The sequence below is a fragment of the Silurus meridionalis genome, chromosome 2, assembly GCF_014805685.1.
Source record: "Silurus meridionalis isolate SWU-2019-XX chromosome 2, ASM1480568v1, whole genome shotgun sequence".
NCBI lineage: Eukaryota > Metazoa > Chordata > Actinopteri > Siluriformes > Siluridae > Silurus > Silurus meridionalis.
Window position 1 is genome coordinate 15121132 of NC_060885.1, and position 16763 is coordinate 15137894.

The following is a 16763-nucleotide window of genomic DNA, read 5'->3' on the forward strand; positions in this document are numbered from 1 at the left end:
ATTCCATTTGAAATGCAAGGCCAAAGGCAAGATTACAGAGGCAGAGCCCCGTGGCGAGGTGTATGCTGCAACTAAACGCCCGGATTTAAATAATTGTACAGGCTTACTACCCAAATCAGCACAGAACAGAACGAATGGATTATTGCGAGCAACTTTGTACATTTCTGACTGCTTAGCTTACTAAAATACCTTTTGCCTTGAAATAGGATGTGTGTGTGCGTGCGCCTATATGTGTGCAGGTGGGCCTCTATGCGTGTGATTTGAAAAACACAAAAAAAGATCTATTACAAAAGTTAAGAGAATGAGAGCATGGGAAAACACAGCAACACTGAGAAGAGTGCGAGATGAGTGTGATGAAGGAATATATATCCAGCATGTGTGTGTGTTGATGTAATGTGTGTGTGCACGAGCAGGGCGATATAAAGGTGTTAAAAGGATGTGAGGAGAGAAAAGGAATAGCTAATGAGAAGAGGGATAAGGAGCTTGTCCTGACTGATTCGTCAGATCACTGAAGAGCCCAGTTCAACAGATTCAGGCTGAGTAAAGCACAGCTCAGGGAAAGAGTGTTTAGCATGAAAGGCCAGCCTCACCCTCAGGAGACACAAAGACGGGGAAAACACTCTTACACAGCTTGCTGAATCCTCACTCCCTTATTCACAAACCTCGAAGGTAAGGCGCCCTTGCCGTCGCCATGTTTATTTCATGCGGCCAATCACTGTAATCTGATCATTAGCCTTCTGCTCCACCTGAGCGGGGCTCCAGACGGCCCGAGCCAAAGTGCCTCTACACAGTCGCGCTTTAATCATTGCCTTCTCCAGTTCGTCCTGTACACAAAGCACGTTTGAGCCAAGCCGCTCCCACATGTCGATGAAGTGGTGAGGAAAAACGCAGGTTGAGGTGAGTTTAATTGCATTGATGTGAGCTAGAGTTCATTTGCACTAGGCCACTCTTTTTTGTTGTCTCCACATTAGCATACAAGGTGATAATTACAAGAAGCATTAATATTAAAGCTCCAAAAGGGAACTGACGAAACAACACTGAAACAAGCTCTGAGCTTACTAACACAGAGAGCAGAGGATAAGTGCTTTTACATCACTGGGTTCTTTTTTTTTTTTCCATGTGTGCCCAATGACACAATTATGGAAAAAAGTCTATAAACTTCCACTAAAGTTTAAAATCATCACCTATATATATATATATATATATATATATATATATATATATATATATACCGCTTAGTTTGTATTTTTTATATATATATATATATATATAAATACAAACTCAGCTTTTCTCCAAGGACCTGTATTCTGTGGGAACTTGTGGGTTCACCTGGGTCAGCAATGCTTCAAAGACACTGAATGGGTATTATGGTGAATATTTTATTTACACTAAGTTTTGCAGAAAAGGTTAAGTGGCTCTGCAGCAGCAGGTTGAGAGTGAAATGTCTGAAGTGGACAAAGTAAATACCAGAGAAAACCTTGGTCACACTGCAATTTCTTTCACTAAGATCAGGCGAAGGCACTCAACACCCTCACAAGTCCCTTTATAAATTAATTTGAAGAGGGAAAAAAAGCATTTAATGATTACAAAATAGTCATTTATTATTGTCAGTAGAGTTGGAATGAAAATTAGAAAAGAGTTATAAATGGAAATTAAAATCTTTGTGAATAATAATGTGATTAGCATTACATGTTGCATGTATTAAAATTTAATAATTTAAAAATTGTCAAAGAAAAATAATAAAATAATTGTATTATTATCAAAGAAACAAACAAATAGATTGATAAATAATGAAATAATAATACAGGTTCAAGTTGATGCCACTTTTTTTGTGTTTAATATATGCAACTTTGATTTTTGCACCTTTAAATGCATAACCTCGTAAAAAATGTGCACGATTTTTCCATAAAAAGAAACCGTCTCTACTCGAAACATGTGACTCAAGTGCAGATTAGCGCTCTCACAGACAAGCTGGTGTTTTTCAACCCTTCCTCCTGTACCCTAATGCACAGTATATGTACGTTTAGTATCAGACTACTAAAAAAAGCAGGCTTAGGTGTAGAACAACACTATCACTATTTCTATTTAAGGAGAAATCAGTAAAATCGCTTTAAACACTGGAACATTTTGTCATTTTAATCTCTGAAGCTCATTATTTCAGCTCTGAATAAATAAAAAATAATTCAGTATTTCACTTATTCAAATTTATGATCTTCAGATTATTATAAAGCTTTTTCTTATGAGTAGCTCAGATATGTTACAGGAGATTGAACACTAAAATGTGCAGAACATTTGACCATCAGGACTGGATTTAAAAACCACATATAATTATTTTGCCAAACTAAATATTTTAAGCAGAAAAGCAATGTTTGGTAAACCACAAAATTCAGTGCAAAAGACTGTTATTATCCAATAAATGACCAAGGACTACACTATAGACTAAATAGAATAATTAACCAGAATTAGCACATTAATATAAAAATATAATTCATTTTTTAAAGCTGGAATGAGTATATGTGCACTCTATAGTTAAAATGTTGCAGAAATGGCATTTATGTGCATTCACCTTCCAACACTTCTCTGCTTTGTTGAGATGTTTTGTCTGCTTCAGGTATTTATGCAAACAAAGAAAAAGATTCCGAGGCACAACATGCTGCTTTAAAAATGAAAATAAGAGTAAAGACTGTACATAACGCTGTGTGGCAGTCTCAGAGTGAGAAATGATAAAGCAAAAGAATGTAGACAGAATGAAGAGAGAAAAAGGCATAGAGAACAGGCAGAAGCAATAAGGGGGAAAAAAGACTCAGGTGAAAATTTCAGACATGTTGATGACCAAATTCCAGCCAGCCTGTGTGACATCAGAGACGAACTATGACATATGCAATGCACTTTGTGAAATCAACAGCCGGCGAGATCACGGACATAAAGGTCATTATATAACATGACTGCATATACGATACGATAAGACACATTAAAGGAATAAAAATTGAGGTAGCAATGCTAGATATTGATGTGCATGGCTACAAACTATTCTCTCTGTTATTTTGACAATTTGTCTTTGAAGTGACAACTCGCAAGGTGACAAGAGCGCTTCAGATGTGGCACAGGACAAGTGAAGAGACAATTCTTCTGACGGATAGGCTTCAGTTGTATGTCAATCACTTTCTAACACTCCCACCATTTAGGGTTTTTCTTTCCCATCTATACTCACAGAGGACACAAACAAGATGGGCAACGGCATCCCGCTTCTCTTGGCTCATCCTCCAGATTTGCTCTAGCCCTCTCGTTAAGAAATTATGCCGATTAAATCTTCATGAGGCCGTGGCGGTGGGCTTGGCCGTATTTGAGTCTTTGCTAAATGTGTAAATAATTTAATCCTTCAGATAAGTCAAGTGGATTTATCCAGCAGCTGGGCATAATACCCTGAGCAGGAGTGGAGCATCAAGGGAAAGGTGTGACGTGACTGGTCTTGTTGGATTAACCCTTTCCTCTTGCAGTTTTTGATCACACCACGCACTATCAAACAAATGTCTATATCACAACTTCACGCATAAAGTAAAAACGCCATGGTTTTGTCAACTATTTATTAAAGTGTGGAATTGAATTTTAGTCCGACGGGCCTCACACTGACACCGGGCTCTAGTTCAAACACTTTGGAGTGTGTGAACATTTATATGACACTATATACACTGTGAGGTCGGTGTTGCAAATTGAGGCAATTGTAAGCTCAATGCAAAACTCCTTCACACACACACACACACCCTCATACCCACAGTGGCAAAATAAGAGATATGTGAAGAAGCAGAGAGAAAGAGACAGATTAAAGGAGAAAGACGCACAAAAAAGAGAGCCCTGGCGGAACACCGGTTAGATTAATGTCACCTCTCCCCATCAGTTGGTGATACATCTATTTCTTTTCTGCTTTTCAGCAATCACCAGTTACATTTAAATATATCAAGTCATCTGAAAGTGACAAGTCATAGTGGAGCGATAATGACTTGGGCTGAAGCAGCTCTGCAGGCCAGCTGGGCAGCGTTTGGGAATAGGGATAGTAATACAGGCAGATAAAAGATTCCACTCTCTATTTAAAAGTAGGAGGCGCAGGCTCCCCCCTGGAGCTAGCGGCAGCTGAAGATTGCGATGGCAGGACCCCAATCTCATCCTTCTGCCAGGCCTGTTGGAGCAGCCAGTCCCGGCTGAAATACCTGGCCTTCCCGCACCTCCCGGGCCTCCAGTGCCACGTCACCCCTAATCAAATAAATAACTCAAATGAAGAGACGTGTGAATTACTTTTTGGTACAGTCCTGTTCTTCGCTGGGACTGATGGTGAGTCTCAGTTGGGGGCCTGGCAGGGAGTCTGGGTGTTTTTTTTTTTTGTTTTGTTTTTATAAAAAAAAAAAAATACACAGGTACAGAATTTGAGAGGCAAAGCCCAACATGGGCAAGCCTAGGCATAGCTCTTACACACATACAGACATAAATGCATGACACTGATCTAGACACTCAGTACATTCAGTTTATACCAGTGTACACTGACACTATTCATACATATCTTGTGGTCAGTGTGTGTACCCAAATCCAAATATTTATCTAGTGTGTTTTTGACTTGGCAAGTCAGTGTATTATTGTCTTTCTATTGTAGTTTTCTCGTCAGCCTCTCTTTATTTTGTAATGGTTTAGAAAAGGGAAAAGGGGGATAAAAACAGGGCAAGCAATAGCTGCTCAAAATCCAGAGACAAATGTTTTCATAGCAAAAGCCTTTACTGCAGTGTGTAGTGATCTGAGGAATTCTTTGACAATATCAGCCAAACTATGCAGAGCTGCAATTCCTCTCATATTGCACTTGTCTTAGAACGTTGGCACTAAATAAAGTGGTGGAAAGCAATTATAAAAAAGGGCGAGGATCTCGAGCTTTAAAGAAGAAACAAGTGAGCTATTAATGCAAGGAAAAAATTATGTGACTGTATTTTACTCATTTGCTGACCTGAAACCAGGTTACATGGCTATTTCCATTCCAGGGCAGGACTGTTCTTCAGTGTCAACCCACACAGATGCTGGCTCGTGAACAAAGGCAGCGCTGACAGTGCCTTGGAGACACAAGACTGCGCTTATTAGTTCAAAGGACACCACTTGACTAAAAAGATATATATATATATATATATATATATATATATATATATATATATATATATATATATATATATATATATATATATATATATACACTTGACAGGTTTTCGGCACTTGCACAACAAACAACGAGAGCAAAATGCTAACACTATACCCGTGATTTGATTTGCAGTGTTTGTGCGTGTTTGAGATTGAGGTAGAACCAGATGTAGTGTGTATTAGAGTTTATGATCTTGTTCTGACCTTCTGATTCATCCATAATGCATCATCGGTATAAACCTTTATGAAAGTTTAATAAAGAAAAAAAAAAAAAAATCTTTTCTTGCTGTAGCATTATATCTGTGTAATCTTCATATAATCAGAGGGATTGCATTAGGGTGAAACACCAGCATACCGGACCTCTTCGTCTCTCCACTGCTTGCTACAAAACAAGCGGTTCCAAAAAAAAGGGCTAAAAACGCTATTTTCTCTCCCAAGAAACATTGGTCTCTTTTGTTCTGCTGCCGTTGCAAAAAAAACCAAAAAAAAAAACCTCACTTGAGCAACACATCCATAAACAGAGAAGGAAAAATGTATTCGGGCAAAGTAGCACATCCATTTCTCCCATTTTTTCCCACTTTCCTCACACATTTCATTTTAAGAAATACTTGTTACAACTTTAAGAATGTTAGATGCACCTCAGCAACCAAGCCTGCGCTTTCTGAATGCTTAATCCCTGTCTTTATTTGCAGGGATTTGAAAATGAATCTGCAATAAGCCGCATCCCATGCAGCTTCATCCTAGAAGATATGAGCTTCCCAACTTGCCTGATAGACTGAAGTCAGCTGCCAATGAATACAGATGCTCCCACCTTTATATGCCACATAGATCTGGTTTTCTGACACACAGGTGAAGAGGTCTTCCTCCGAGTCACGCATTATAATTCAACCTTATAATTCTCATGTGACTCAGGTGCAATATTCACCTCCAAGTTTTAGACAATAGTTATAGCTGCATTTTTTTTTCTTCCCTACTTTTTTTCTTACTTTTTTTCTGAACACTCACTAAAAAATATATACACTATATGAATATATGTTTTTTGAAAACCGGGCCATAAGATTTGTATGTGCTTTTTAAACATCTCATTTTACATATGATCCATATTTGCTGATTGAATAACCTTCACTCTTCTGGGAAGATGTTCCACTAGATTTTGATGTGTGGTTGTGGAGTCAGGTACTGATGTACAGTGAGGAGGTCTGGGGACAGTCAGCATTCCAATATATCCTAAAGCAAACAAACCATGTAAACCATATTATCATGGGGCTCACTTTGAACAGGGGCATTGTCATTCTGGAACAGGTTTGTGTGTCCTCATTTAAGTGAATGGAAAATCTAATGATGGCATCCTATGCACTTGTGTGCTTCCAACTTTATGGTAACAGTTTGGGGATAAACAACATATGGCTGGAAAAATCAATATATTTAAGCCCCAAAAAGTTTGTCCAAATAGTGTAGCTATATACAACTGATCATTTTTTATTATGATTACAAACTGAAATTATACTTAAACCCCATCTTATCTGCTTTAACAATATAATCAAAATCTAAAGAGAATCCAAAATCCGAGACCTACAATAAGAGAGACTTATAATGTGCACAAAACAAACAAAGGATTTCCCCCTTTCCACTTTTTTGAGTTGAGTATTTTTTTCCCCGCTGCTCTAAATGTTTATTTTTCTTACGGAGCTTCCAGATCACATAGGGAGAAATTACAGTTGTCTGGCTCTACATCTGTACTTGTCACTTGTGCATTTACCACTTCACTATGGTCCAATGTTTTGGTTAATGCTGATTGAAATATAGGCACTGTCTTTCTGGAAAACCACTTTATGTCAACATGTCAATACTGCACACAGAGAAATAAGTCAAAAATGACCAGACTGTCAAATCATATGCTACGTGAAAGCTGTGCAGCATGGATATGCTGGCTGGAGCAAAATCTGTGAGGCTTTGACCAGGATTTTGTCTGATTTTGTGCTGCGTGTCTTATGTTTCAACATTAATCCTACTATATATATATATATATATATATATATATATATATATATATATATATATATATATATATATATATATATATATATGAGATGGTTTCTTTTATTCCTTCATTCCTAACTGTCATTGCCATGGTTACAATATTTTAAGCTTTAGAGATGCGGAAGGATGAGGCGCAAAAGAGAAAAGGAGAAAGTGTGCAGCTTTGATTCTCTTACCGTTTCAACTGCCATGAAAGAGCCAAATCGAAATCTTAACAAAGAGCAAATTACATTTTACCAGAACTCATTGTTCTATGAACAGGAGGAGGGAGAAAAGCCAAGTGACAAAGAGAGTGCAATCCTGCTGCTTAATTAAGGCACAACTTAACTCCTTCTAATTAAATGTGTTTCTTCTGGTGAGGAGGAGCCGGGACTGTTAGGGTAAACAGTAAGGAGGAGCAGTGCTTTGTGGAGAACTGAAGGCAAAGTACACAGGGGTGAGGACATACAGAGACAAAAAAAATAAATCACTTTTATTAAAACTTGAGAAGACAGATTAGTCTGGAAACAGCTCTTGACCTATGTATGAGTCTTCAGGCTCTCTCAACACTTCTTGTGCAGATTGTACCAAACAAACTGTATTTTATACATTCTAAAATTAGCAAAATAGAAATTGGTGATACAAAAAAATTCATGACCAGATGTGTTGCTGAGGGACAGATGATGCGAGCTGAATTTTTTTGTATGATAAAGCGATTTAGAATGTTGCAGCAATGTAGCAAATGCAGTGTTTCTAAGTTGGCAAACCCAAGTTGGCAAAGAAATGTTTGCTAAATCAAACAAATAAACACACCAACAACAACAAAAAACTAACCTTTCAAAAGTTTTCTTTAAGCTCTTCCCAAGAAGCATGAGAAGCTTTCATGATGAAGCATAATCCTGGTTTATACAATGACCTAACAATGCATCTCTACATCCGACATACTCTACATGCCCTCTTCACAGAAAATCCACCCACATTCCAAAAGCACCACCAATGCTTATACTTACAGACACTTTTATCGAAAGCATCTTATAGGTGTAGCAGGATATAATCCAGGCATAGTGCTGTTAAAGGGGCCAACAGTGAAACAAGTGCCACAATATAACAATCTAAACTTGTGGAAAGGCTGACAGTCTGACATGGGCAGAGGACTGTTTATACATATTCAATTATGCAATATTCATACGATGTAAGTTGTCCTGTTTATGTTGACAGCGTAGAATTGCTTTGAAGAGTAGACGGTGTGGAAATGCTGTGTCAAGACAGTGAGTGAGTGTATGTCTGGTTTCATGCAGGAGCGGACAATATGACCCAGAGATATCAGAGTGTGTTTCACACCAACTCAGACCGTGGCTTAACACTTAACTTTCAGCATGATGCCTTCCCCTTGGATAACTTCACACACAGCAATCGATGAATGTGTGTGCGTTTTGAAGAGGGGGAAAAGTGTGAGGGAGGAATGAGAGAGACCTTTTTTTTCTATACACACAAGAGAAGCAAAGACACACACACACACAGAGAGAGAGAGAGAGAGAGAGTGCAGGGATCAGTATTTAATCACTGTCACTCTAAAACAACATGCAAACCTTTCATTGTAATAATTCAGATCCAGTGAAATAGAGATGTGAAATAAATATATATTTAACATAAACCTTGAGGTTTAACCCCAGAAGCAGAAAAAGAGGTATAAAGTATAAAATATGACACATTTCAGCTCAGCATGTGACACTAGCTAAACCCTGCAGCCCATGGTGCATGATGCTCCAGCAATGAGCTCCTGTGTGCTGTAGTACACTGCTATGGCCGCTTTTTTCTCTCTTTCACACTCTTCTTTTCAGCCCTGGCTGTCATTGGCCCCCTGAAAGGCTAAACCTTCAAAGGCTTAGTTCAAACAGGCTGAGCTCTGGAGGTCTTAGTGGCAGAAGACTTCCCTCTGTGGGCCTGGACTCTAAAAGACGATGGCTTCCGGAGAGATGATGTCTTAAGTCCACTAAGTTGCAGGTGTCCAGATCGGAGAGGAGTGACAGATTACGTCCAGATCAGAAAATCCAAATTGTGAAGTGGGTTGGGTGTCAGTGTTGTGTAGTGCCCTGCATGTTGCTGTGTCTATAGTCCACATAAGCAAGAAGCTCCAAAGGCCCCTGACAGTAGGGGCTACTGCTGAATTTATTGGCTTCCTCAATCATCCTGCTGCCAAGGCTATATAACAGACCTAACCAGTTGACTTTGGCCAGCGAAGCCTGAGATTCATGGCACAGCTGAGAGCAGAAGATGCACTCCCTGCCACTTTGACCAGATACATGCACAAATAAATCAAAACCATCCATTTTTTTTGTTCCAGAATTTCAGGAAAGAAGTCAAACTTTTCCACAAATGCTGAGGATGGCTGCATAGAAAATGGAAAATCTAAACACTGAGGTTAAAATGAATAGGAAAACAATGACACATGTAGTAATATTACAGAGTACAGAGTTCGGTACTGTCATCACCTATCCAAGCATCCATCCACACATCTACAAATACAAATTCTACTATGTTTATCTTTGCCCAATTTACCCTTATGAAAAAAATTATATAAGCACTCAGCATTCTGGTATTTTGAATTAACCTCAAAGTGACTTGGGCAGACAGTGGGACATACTGAGGAGGATCTATGGTTACAGAGCTTTCAGCTACACCTCCACTGCAGGGTTTTTTTTTCATTAAAGGAGCTAATTATGTCATGACTTTTTTGAAAGCTGCATTGCAAGTCATCATGCATGAAATTGCTACCACTTCTTGCTTTTGAAAAGCACTGTTTTAGTACACTAAATGAAATTACCATTTCCTGAAATCAATACCACTCTGAATATTCTAGAGAGCAGCTCCATGTGCACATTTTTTAAATACTTCGAAGAAGACCCCAAACATTGCTAAAGCTGTAAGGAAGGGCTTAAAAGACTTCTATCAGACAGTTAGAGCTACGTCTTGAATCCATTAATAAGCAGTGAAATAAGTAATAGGATAGGGTGGTGATTTCAAAAAAAAAAAAAAGGGTCAAATATTTGTGAAATAAGTTCTGATACATATTAACACTGATTATATATAAGTTTAGCTGAATAAAATATTTTTGGATACACCATTTGGAATGCACATGGCATGCTTATACACTGTATAGCATCTCACTACAATTATTTTTATGACCATAATGAATTATTTTGTATTGTTTGTCTGGTTAGGGATAAAGTAAGGAGGGTTGGTTTCTGTGCATCACTCATGTCATCCCCAATCCCTCCTTTTGTGCTCCTTCCATATACACCAACATGCATATGTAAATTAACTATAACCCCTCCCCCTTACCCTCCAACTCATTCTTCTATAGCCAGCTCTTTCTTTAAGCCCAATAGCATAATGTGGCCCATAGGTGACCAGAATTATGTATTTTTCTCTATCTGATATGACATCCCGCTGTCTGTCTGTCTGTCTGTCTGTATATGTCTATACTGGCTAACTGTTTTAAACTGAGGCCTGACTCTTATTATGCCATTGTGGACATGCTTTGTTGTTCTGTGCAGTCGCTATCATCTGTCCACACAATGGACTGCGTTGATGCTGGACATGCTGGTCATGTTCCATTTGCCAATGTGCATTATCTCCCAACCCTGTCCTTTTGCTTGCTGTGATCTCTGAAGGTCCCTGCTTTGAATAGAGTCTAAAGCCATTATTGGGGGAGAGGGGAGGGGAAAAAGCCCCACGAGTGAAGGGGGCTCGGACTGTTATAGGCTACATTTGGGCTCAGCTACATGCATACTAATAACGTCATTACAGCGCTGTGCTTCTGGATAGCATGTTTACTTTGTTATGGTTTCCATCACCTTCCCACCTCACTCCCTGAATCACTAATGTCCACCTCTTTTTCTCCTTGCTTCAGTCAGTCAGTCACCCACCCATTTTTTTTTTGGAATGTAAATAGCACACAGGGCTAGTTTTCCTATATTTGCCCAAAAAATTAGGCTACATAGTTCACCTAATTCTAGCTCAGCTTGCTGCACAGTGTGTGGGTGGCGCTCTCCACAGCGAACACTTCTTTTCCATGGCATTGAACTTGACCGTGAATGACCTCCCTATAATGAGTGAATTGAAAACATCTCCCTTTGGAATGCGGCTTGAAGATACCGGCTACGCCTGCTTTTTTTTTCTCACCTCCCTACCACTCCACCCCTTTGCATTGATGAATTAATGGCCCATTGTCCACATTCCTCTCACCTGCACACTAAAGCTTGTCTCTCAACAAGGCAAGGTCAATAATGTTGCCTTTTTTTTTAAAACATATATAAAAAGTTCACTCCTTTCATTTTTCTGCTAAATATTAATGTAAGACTCTCAAATCGGAGTGTAGGTCCATGCACTGCTTTGCACATGAAGCAGGTGATCTTGCATGAACAGCTGCAGTCTATAGTCTGGAAATCTATGTATACATTAATGAAAGATTTGTGAAAAAGAGGTTATAGTATGTTGAAATGTATTGTCTGCACACGTTTGCACTGTTATGTTTGTGTTTAACCTTGGTCCTGAAGGAATGTTGTTTCATTTCACTGTTTACTGTACATGATTGAAATGACAATAAAGCCATTGGATCATTATATACTTCATTATAAACCATTTTAAAAGTTTTAATATAGCATTAATATAACATTAACATATGTCTAAGCTCTGTTTATTTAGAAGTTTTCATATTGAGATGTATTCTAGCTTTTTAAACGTTTAAATAAATGTTTTTATTTTTATGTGAATGCTCCTTGTTTCTGATCCTGATGGTTGTCTTCAGGATGACCACCTGGTTTTTTACTACTGGTATTCCACTATCTTCAGTTTGGCCATTAGATGGTTTTCATTAATTTAGTTTGCTTACATTCACAAATTGGCATTCATTTACATTGTCTGCTTGCGTGAAGAAAAAAAAAGAAAACACCTTTACTTCCAGAAGAAAGTTGCCCAAAGCATCACACTTCTTCATCACACGTCTTTTTCAGTCTGCCTTCTTCAGAGTACCTGTGATTAATCAGACCAGACCTTATTCTTCCATTGCTCTATGGTCCAGCTTTAATGCATGTGTTTTACAGGGCTCAGCATGAGCAATCTAACCGGTCTCTAGCTACACAGCCCCATATGCAACAAGCTGTGCTGTGTATTAGCTTTGTCAGCAATTTGTATTACAGTATTTTTTTTTTCTGTGCAACTGAACCAGCCAGTACACAACTCTATATGCTTGCCCACCATTATTCCTGCTTCTGAAACATCAACTTCGAGAACTGACTAATTGCTTGCTGTCTGAAATATGCACATATAGTTATAGCAAAGCTATAATTAATATATTGTTTAAAAAAAAAAAAAACATTGTGTGTGTGTTTGCCAAATGTCATAAATGTAAATTTGTGTGTGTGTGTGTGTGTGTGTGAGTGAGTGAGTAAGTGAATAGTTATAAGACAATAACTGTGTAAGTGAGCACTGATTAATTCATTGACTATTTGATGGCTTTTGAAGGGGGATTAAGGGGGTCCTTCAGGAATTTGGTGGTCTCTGGTGGTCACCTTGTGGTAAGAGTCTGTGGTTTGGTCACTGATCTAATAAAAGATGTGATCAACAGGATTTATCCTATTAAAATACATCACAAGTAACTAAAGCAAAACTGAGTTAAGTATGTTGGTGGTTTGTGTGAGGTTATGATATCATAAAAAAAAAAAAAACACTATTATGAAATTACAGCAGTGAAAGTTTCTGCCATACTTTCGCCGATTGTGCCTAGTGATCCTGTCAATGATTTTCATTTTTGTATAATTCCTTTTTATTTGTTGTTGTTGATTAAAATCGTATTAGAAGCTCAGAGAGACAAATCAACATCTGCCATCTTGCTTCACCTTCAAAATGTGAGCAAACTCCATGAGGAATAAGAACGAAATAAAGGTATGTTTATTTATTCGTTTGTTTGTTTCATTGCTGTGTGCAGTTCAGGCATGCAGGAATATCAAAAGGTCTAAACCTCTATTAAATGAATCACCTGGAATGGGTGAAGGTTGAACAGAGTAAATATAAAAATATGATAGTCTGATAGTTACATCGAAGATTTAACTGGAAAGGTATAATTACTGAAAAGCCACAGCTTTGATGGACTTTCAAAAAACACTGATGAAACAGGTTTTAGAAAAAAAACCTCTGTTTTAGGGGACAGACATAAGCATGTATTCCGTGTATGCAAAATCCAGAATACAAACATCACTTAGCATCTCCGCTGAGTTGTTCAGGTCACGTGAGACCCTGCGTCTGAGATGAATGTTCTTGTGATGATACTGATGCCGTGGCAAATAAAGTCTGCTGCGCAGTCCTTCAGAGAGTGTGTGTATGTGTGCGTGGAAGTGTATTTGATCTTAATCATGATATATTCTCCATCAGCACTGTCACGATCCATCACTTAGCCACGGCCGCCCAGCCAAGGTGTGGCTTATTACACCGCCCCAAAGCTCATGAATAATAAACAGGGGTGAAAAGGCACCCAGACTGTGGCCTGCTGAAGCAATATCCCCACGGCAACGTCCCCTCAGCCCCCCCAGACTTGTGTGCCCCTTCCATCACCACCTCCATCACCTCCATCTTTCCCACTCCCATCCCCCGGACCCCATGTTTATGCATGATGCCTGTTTCATATGTATCAGCCACATCATTTCTGCTGTTGTCCCCGGGACTGATGACACACTCTGCATTAAGAGTGATGACCTGCACACAAGGGCCCGGCACTTTCCCCACTTTACTGCCATTGTCAAAACAGCGGCGCATTTTCCACACACAACACTAGCAGCTGCTGTTTCTCCTACCTTGGAATCATCAGGAAGATAAAGAGGGAACGCAGGGAAAGAAAAAGAAAAGCGAGAACAAGTGTGTACGGATATGTGGGTGCCATATTCACAGTTTGCCAGCTCGCCGTCTATTTGTATCTTATTCTGAGAAACGTGAAACAGAAGAGAAGAGAAAGAAATCAAATAAAACAAAAAGAAAAGGTGCTCTCTGCAGCTCAATGCCTCGTAATTAAGTTTGCCTCCCTTTTGGTGTCAGAGAAAAAGATGTGATCTGATTCCCACCTTTTTATGTTTTTTTATGTCAATTTTTTTTTCTTCTCTCTTTTTCCTCATCCTCTTTAACTGCAAAGATCTGAGTGGGTGAAGAATACATAATGCATATGATGGACAAGTAATAAATAGAATTTCATGAATATTTTAATGACTGTGAATGCACAGATCTGAGTACATTCCCACTTCAAAATAAATATTGTATTTAGTTTAAAAACTGTGTTCATTTTACAACTTTGTCTGTGGTTACCAATTTCCGTTAACATGTGAATCTTCTGTATTGTGCCCCAATAGCTCGGAAATCTTTTAGTGAAGCAGGTCTGTGTGTTTAAGTGTGTGTGTATTTTAAAATAGTTCTCTCATACCTGCTTGATTTCTTTGGACTCTTTGGTTGCAGGAAATGGAATCCTTCAGGATTAAGGTGGCCTTTTATGCAAAAAGAAAGAGAGAGAGAGAGAAAAATAAACAGGTAACGTGACTGTGCATGCTTAACTGATGCCACACATTTCTTTGCTATGCATGCCTCCGATTACAGGAGGAATTTGAGGGTCAAGACATTATTGTACTTTGAAAAATCAGCAACGTTAGACATTTCCCTTTTTTTGTAATCCATTTAACTTTGGTGTAAAGTGAAACATTAACAGTAAATACAAGAGAGTGCATGTTCTATGTTCTCACTACTACTTCTACTGTCCCACCTGTCATTCTTTACCTTTCTTTCTTTCCTCCATGCTTTTGCCATCTGAAAGTATCCCTCCCTTGTTTTTACACACCTACTATTTTTTTCTCTCTCACTCGCTCTCTCACTCTTTCTACCTTGTTCCTTGTAGCAGGCTTGTCCTCGAGCATTCCTTCACAACCTTCCTCCTGTTTAAGATCAGTGAGTCTGCACTGGCCCTGTGCCCGTACACACATTTGTGTCTGTCTTTAGAGTGTTTTCAGAGGCCCATTAAACAGCACCTTGGCAGGACCAGGAACACTCACCTTACTCCCGGAGATGTGCAGAGAGAGACAAGGTTATCGCATTCCCTTATCTATGCCAGACACACATACACATACACACACATGTATGTATACACACATGGAAAGCTGAAGGTAGCCATCCATGTGAAGGGAACCATGCATTCTACACTCAAACTCAAGATATTGGAACTTGTAAACATGCCACAGTTTTTTTTGTATTTCAAAAACCAGGTTTGGTGTTTGTCTGCCTGAGGATTGGATGTGAGCACTGTGAAGCTGTAGAGACAGCAGACTCGGGGGGGTTGGGGTTTGGCTGGGACCAGGGCACAGGGGTGCCTGCATTAAATTTGGGTATGCAACAACTGTGCCTTCTGCTGGCCAGTGGGAGAACATCATTGCAAACAGTGCTCATACGTAACTCAACACTCAGTATCAGGTGCAAAGCCACACACTTCCAAATGCTGAAATATTTACTATGCTATTAGTCAACAACAACATTTGGGGTTAGAGACAGTAGACACTATAATCTGAAGGTAATTAAGTAATGTACTAAAAAGCAAAAAAGGGATGCAAAAAGATTCATCACTTCAGATCCATAGTGTTAGACAGATACTAAATACTGTCTTGTCCTATTTTGCAAAATAATAATAATTACACCAGTGCATGGGAATATTCCAGCGGAAACAAGCTGCCTGTCCTTTTTTCCAATTCTGTGAGCCGGGCTTAATGGGTGTCAGAGAAGAAATAATACTAATTAGCATAAAAAGGAGGCTGATAGGTAAATATGGAAGACTGGTGCTCCAAGTAGCAGCCATTTCATCAGACAATACTGAGACATGTCAGAGTTAATTATCCCATTCTCTCACACCTGCAAGCATCAGACAGGAAGAAAGTGAGGGAAAGGTGTGTGTATGTATGTGTGTGTGTGTGTGTGTGTGTGTGATCATGCGTGCGTGTGTGTGTGCGTGTGTGTGATTGAGAAAGAAATGGCTATGCTGAAAGGGGACTTGATATTTTGACTTGTAAGCTTGATGACTGCTTCCTCTGCCACCTGTGAAGGTCTCTGCTCCATCAAAGCACATTAGAGATATTAGGCCTGTTCTTACTTATGAAGCAGATGAAAAGCTGTGGGGCCCCTGGCTTCTCAAGCTGTGACTGGAATAGCTTTGCAATTTGCCAGCTATTTCCCCAAAAAAAGAAAAAAAAAAAAAAAAAAAAAAGATTCAGCATTTTGATCTTAATGAATATAAAATGGCTTCCATTAAAAGTAAAACAGATTATTTTGGGCTTTACAGGGCGCGCAGCTCACTTGACGGTCTTAGAGGGCTACTATGATCTTTCATTAAAACCGCACAGCGGGGTCCCCTTCATGGCCAGACGGGCCGCGGTCTCAAAGAGATGCTGTGTTTAAAAGTAATTTTCATAAATCTACACACATTCCCTGAATTTGGTTAAAACAGAGGTTTAGTGAATGCTGCTTGATGGCCAGTCGTGTTGGTTAGGCAGTTT

General features: G+C 39.1%; 1 protein-coding gene across 27 annotated transcripts in view; it reads right to left on the bottom strand.

Moving 5' to 3' along the window:
• The window catches only part of LOC124401350 (stress response protein NST1-like), a 225111-nt gene that overhangs the window by 91184 nt on the left and 117164 nt on the right, over positions 1–16763 (bottom strand). For 13 of the 27 annotated variants that reach the window (XR_006928555.1, XR_006928558.1, XR_006928556.1 and 10 more), the window contains 2 exons: positions 14657–14717; positions 14304–14373 (listed from right to left, as the gene is read on the bottom strand). The exons of 4 other annotated variants lie outside the window; for them this stretch is intronic. Coding sequence is in view for 18 of the 23 variants with exons in the window: in XM_046873717.1 (XP_046729673.1) it covers positions 14304–14373; positions 14657–14717 (131 nt within the window). In the remaining 5 variants the exon portion in view is untranslated. The remainder of the gene's footprint in view (positions 1–14303; positions 14374–14656; positions 14718–16763) is intronic. 10 more of the 27 variants (XR_006928562.1, XM_046873754.1, XM_046873735.1 and 7 more) reach the window with 1 other exon arrangement.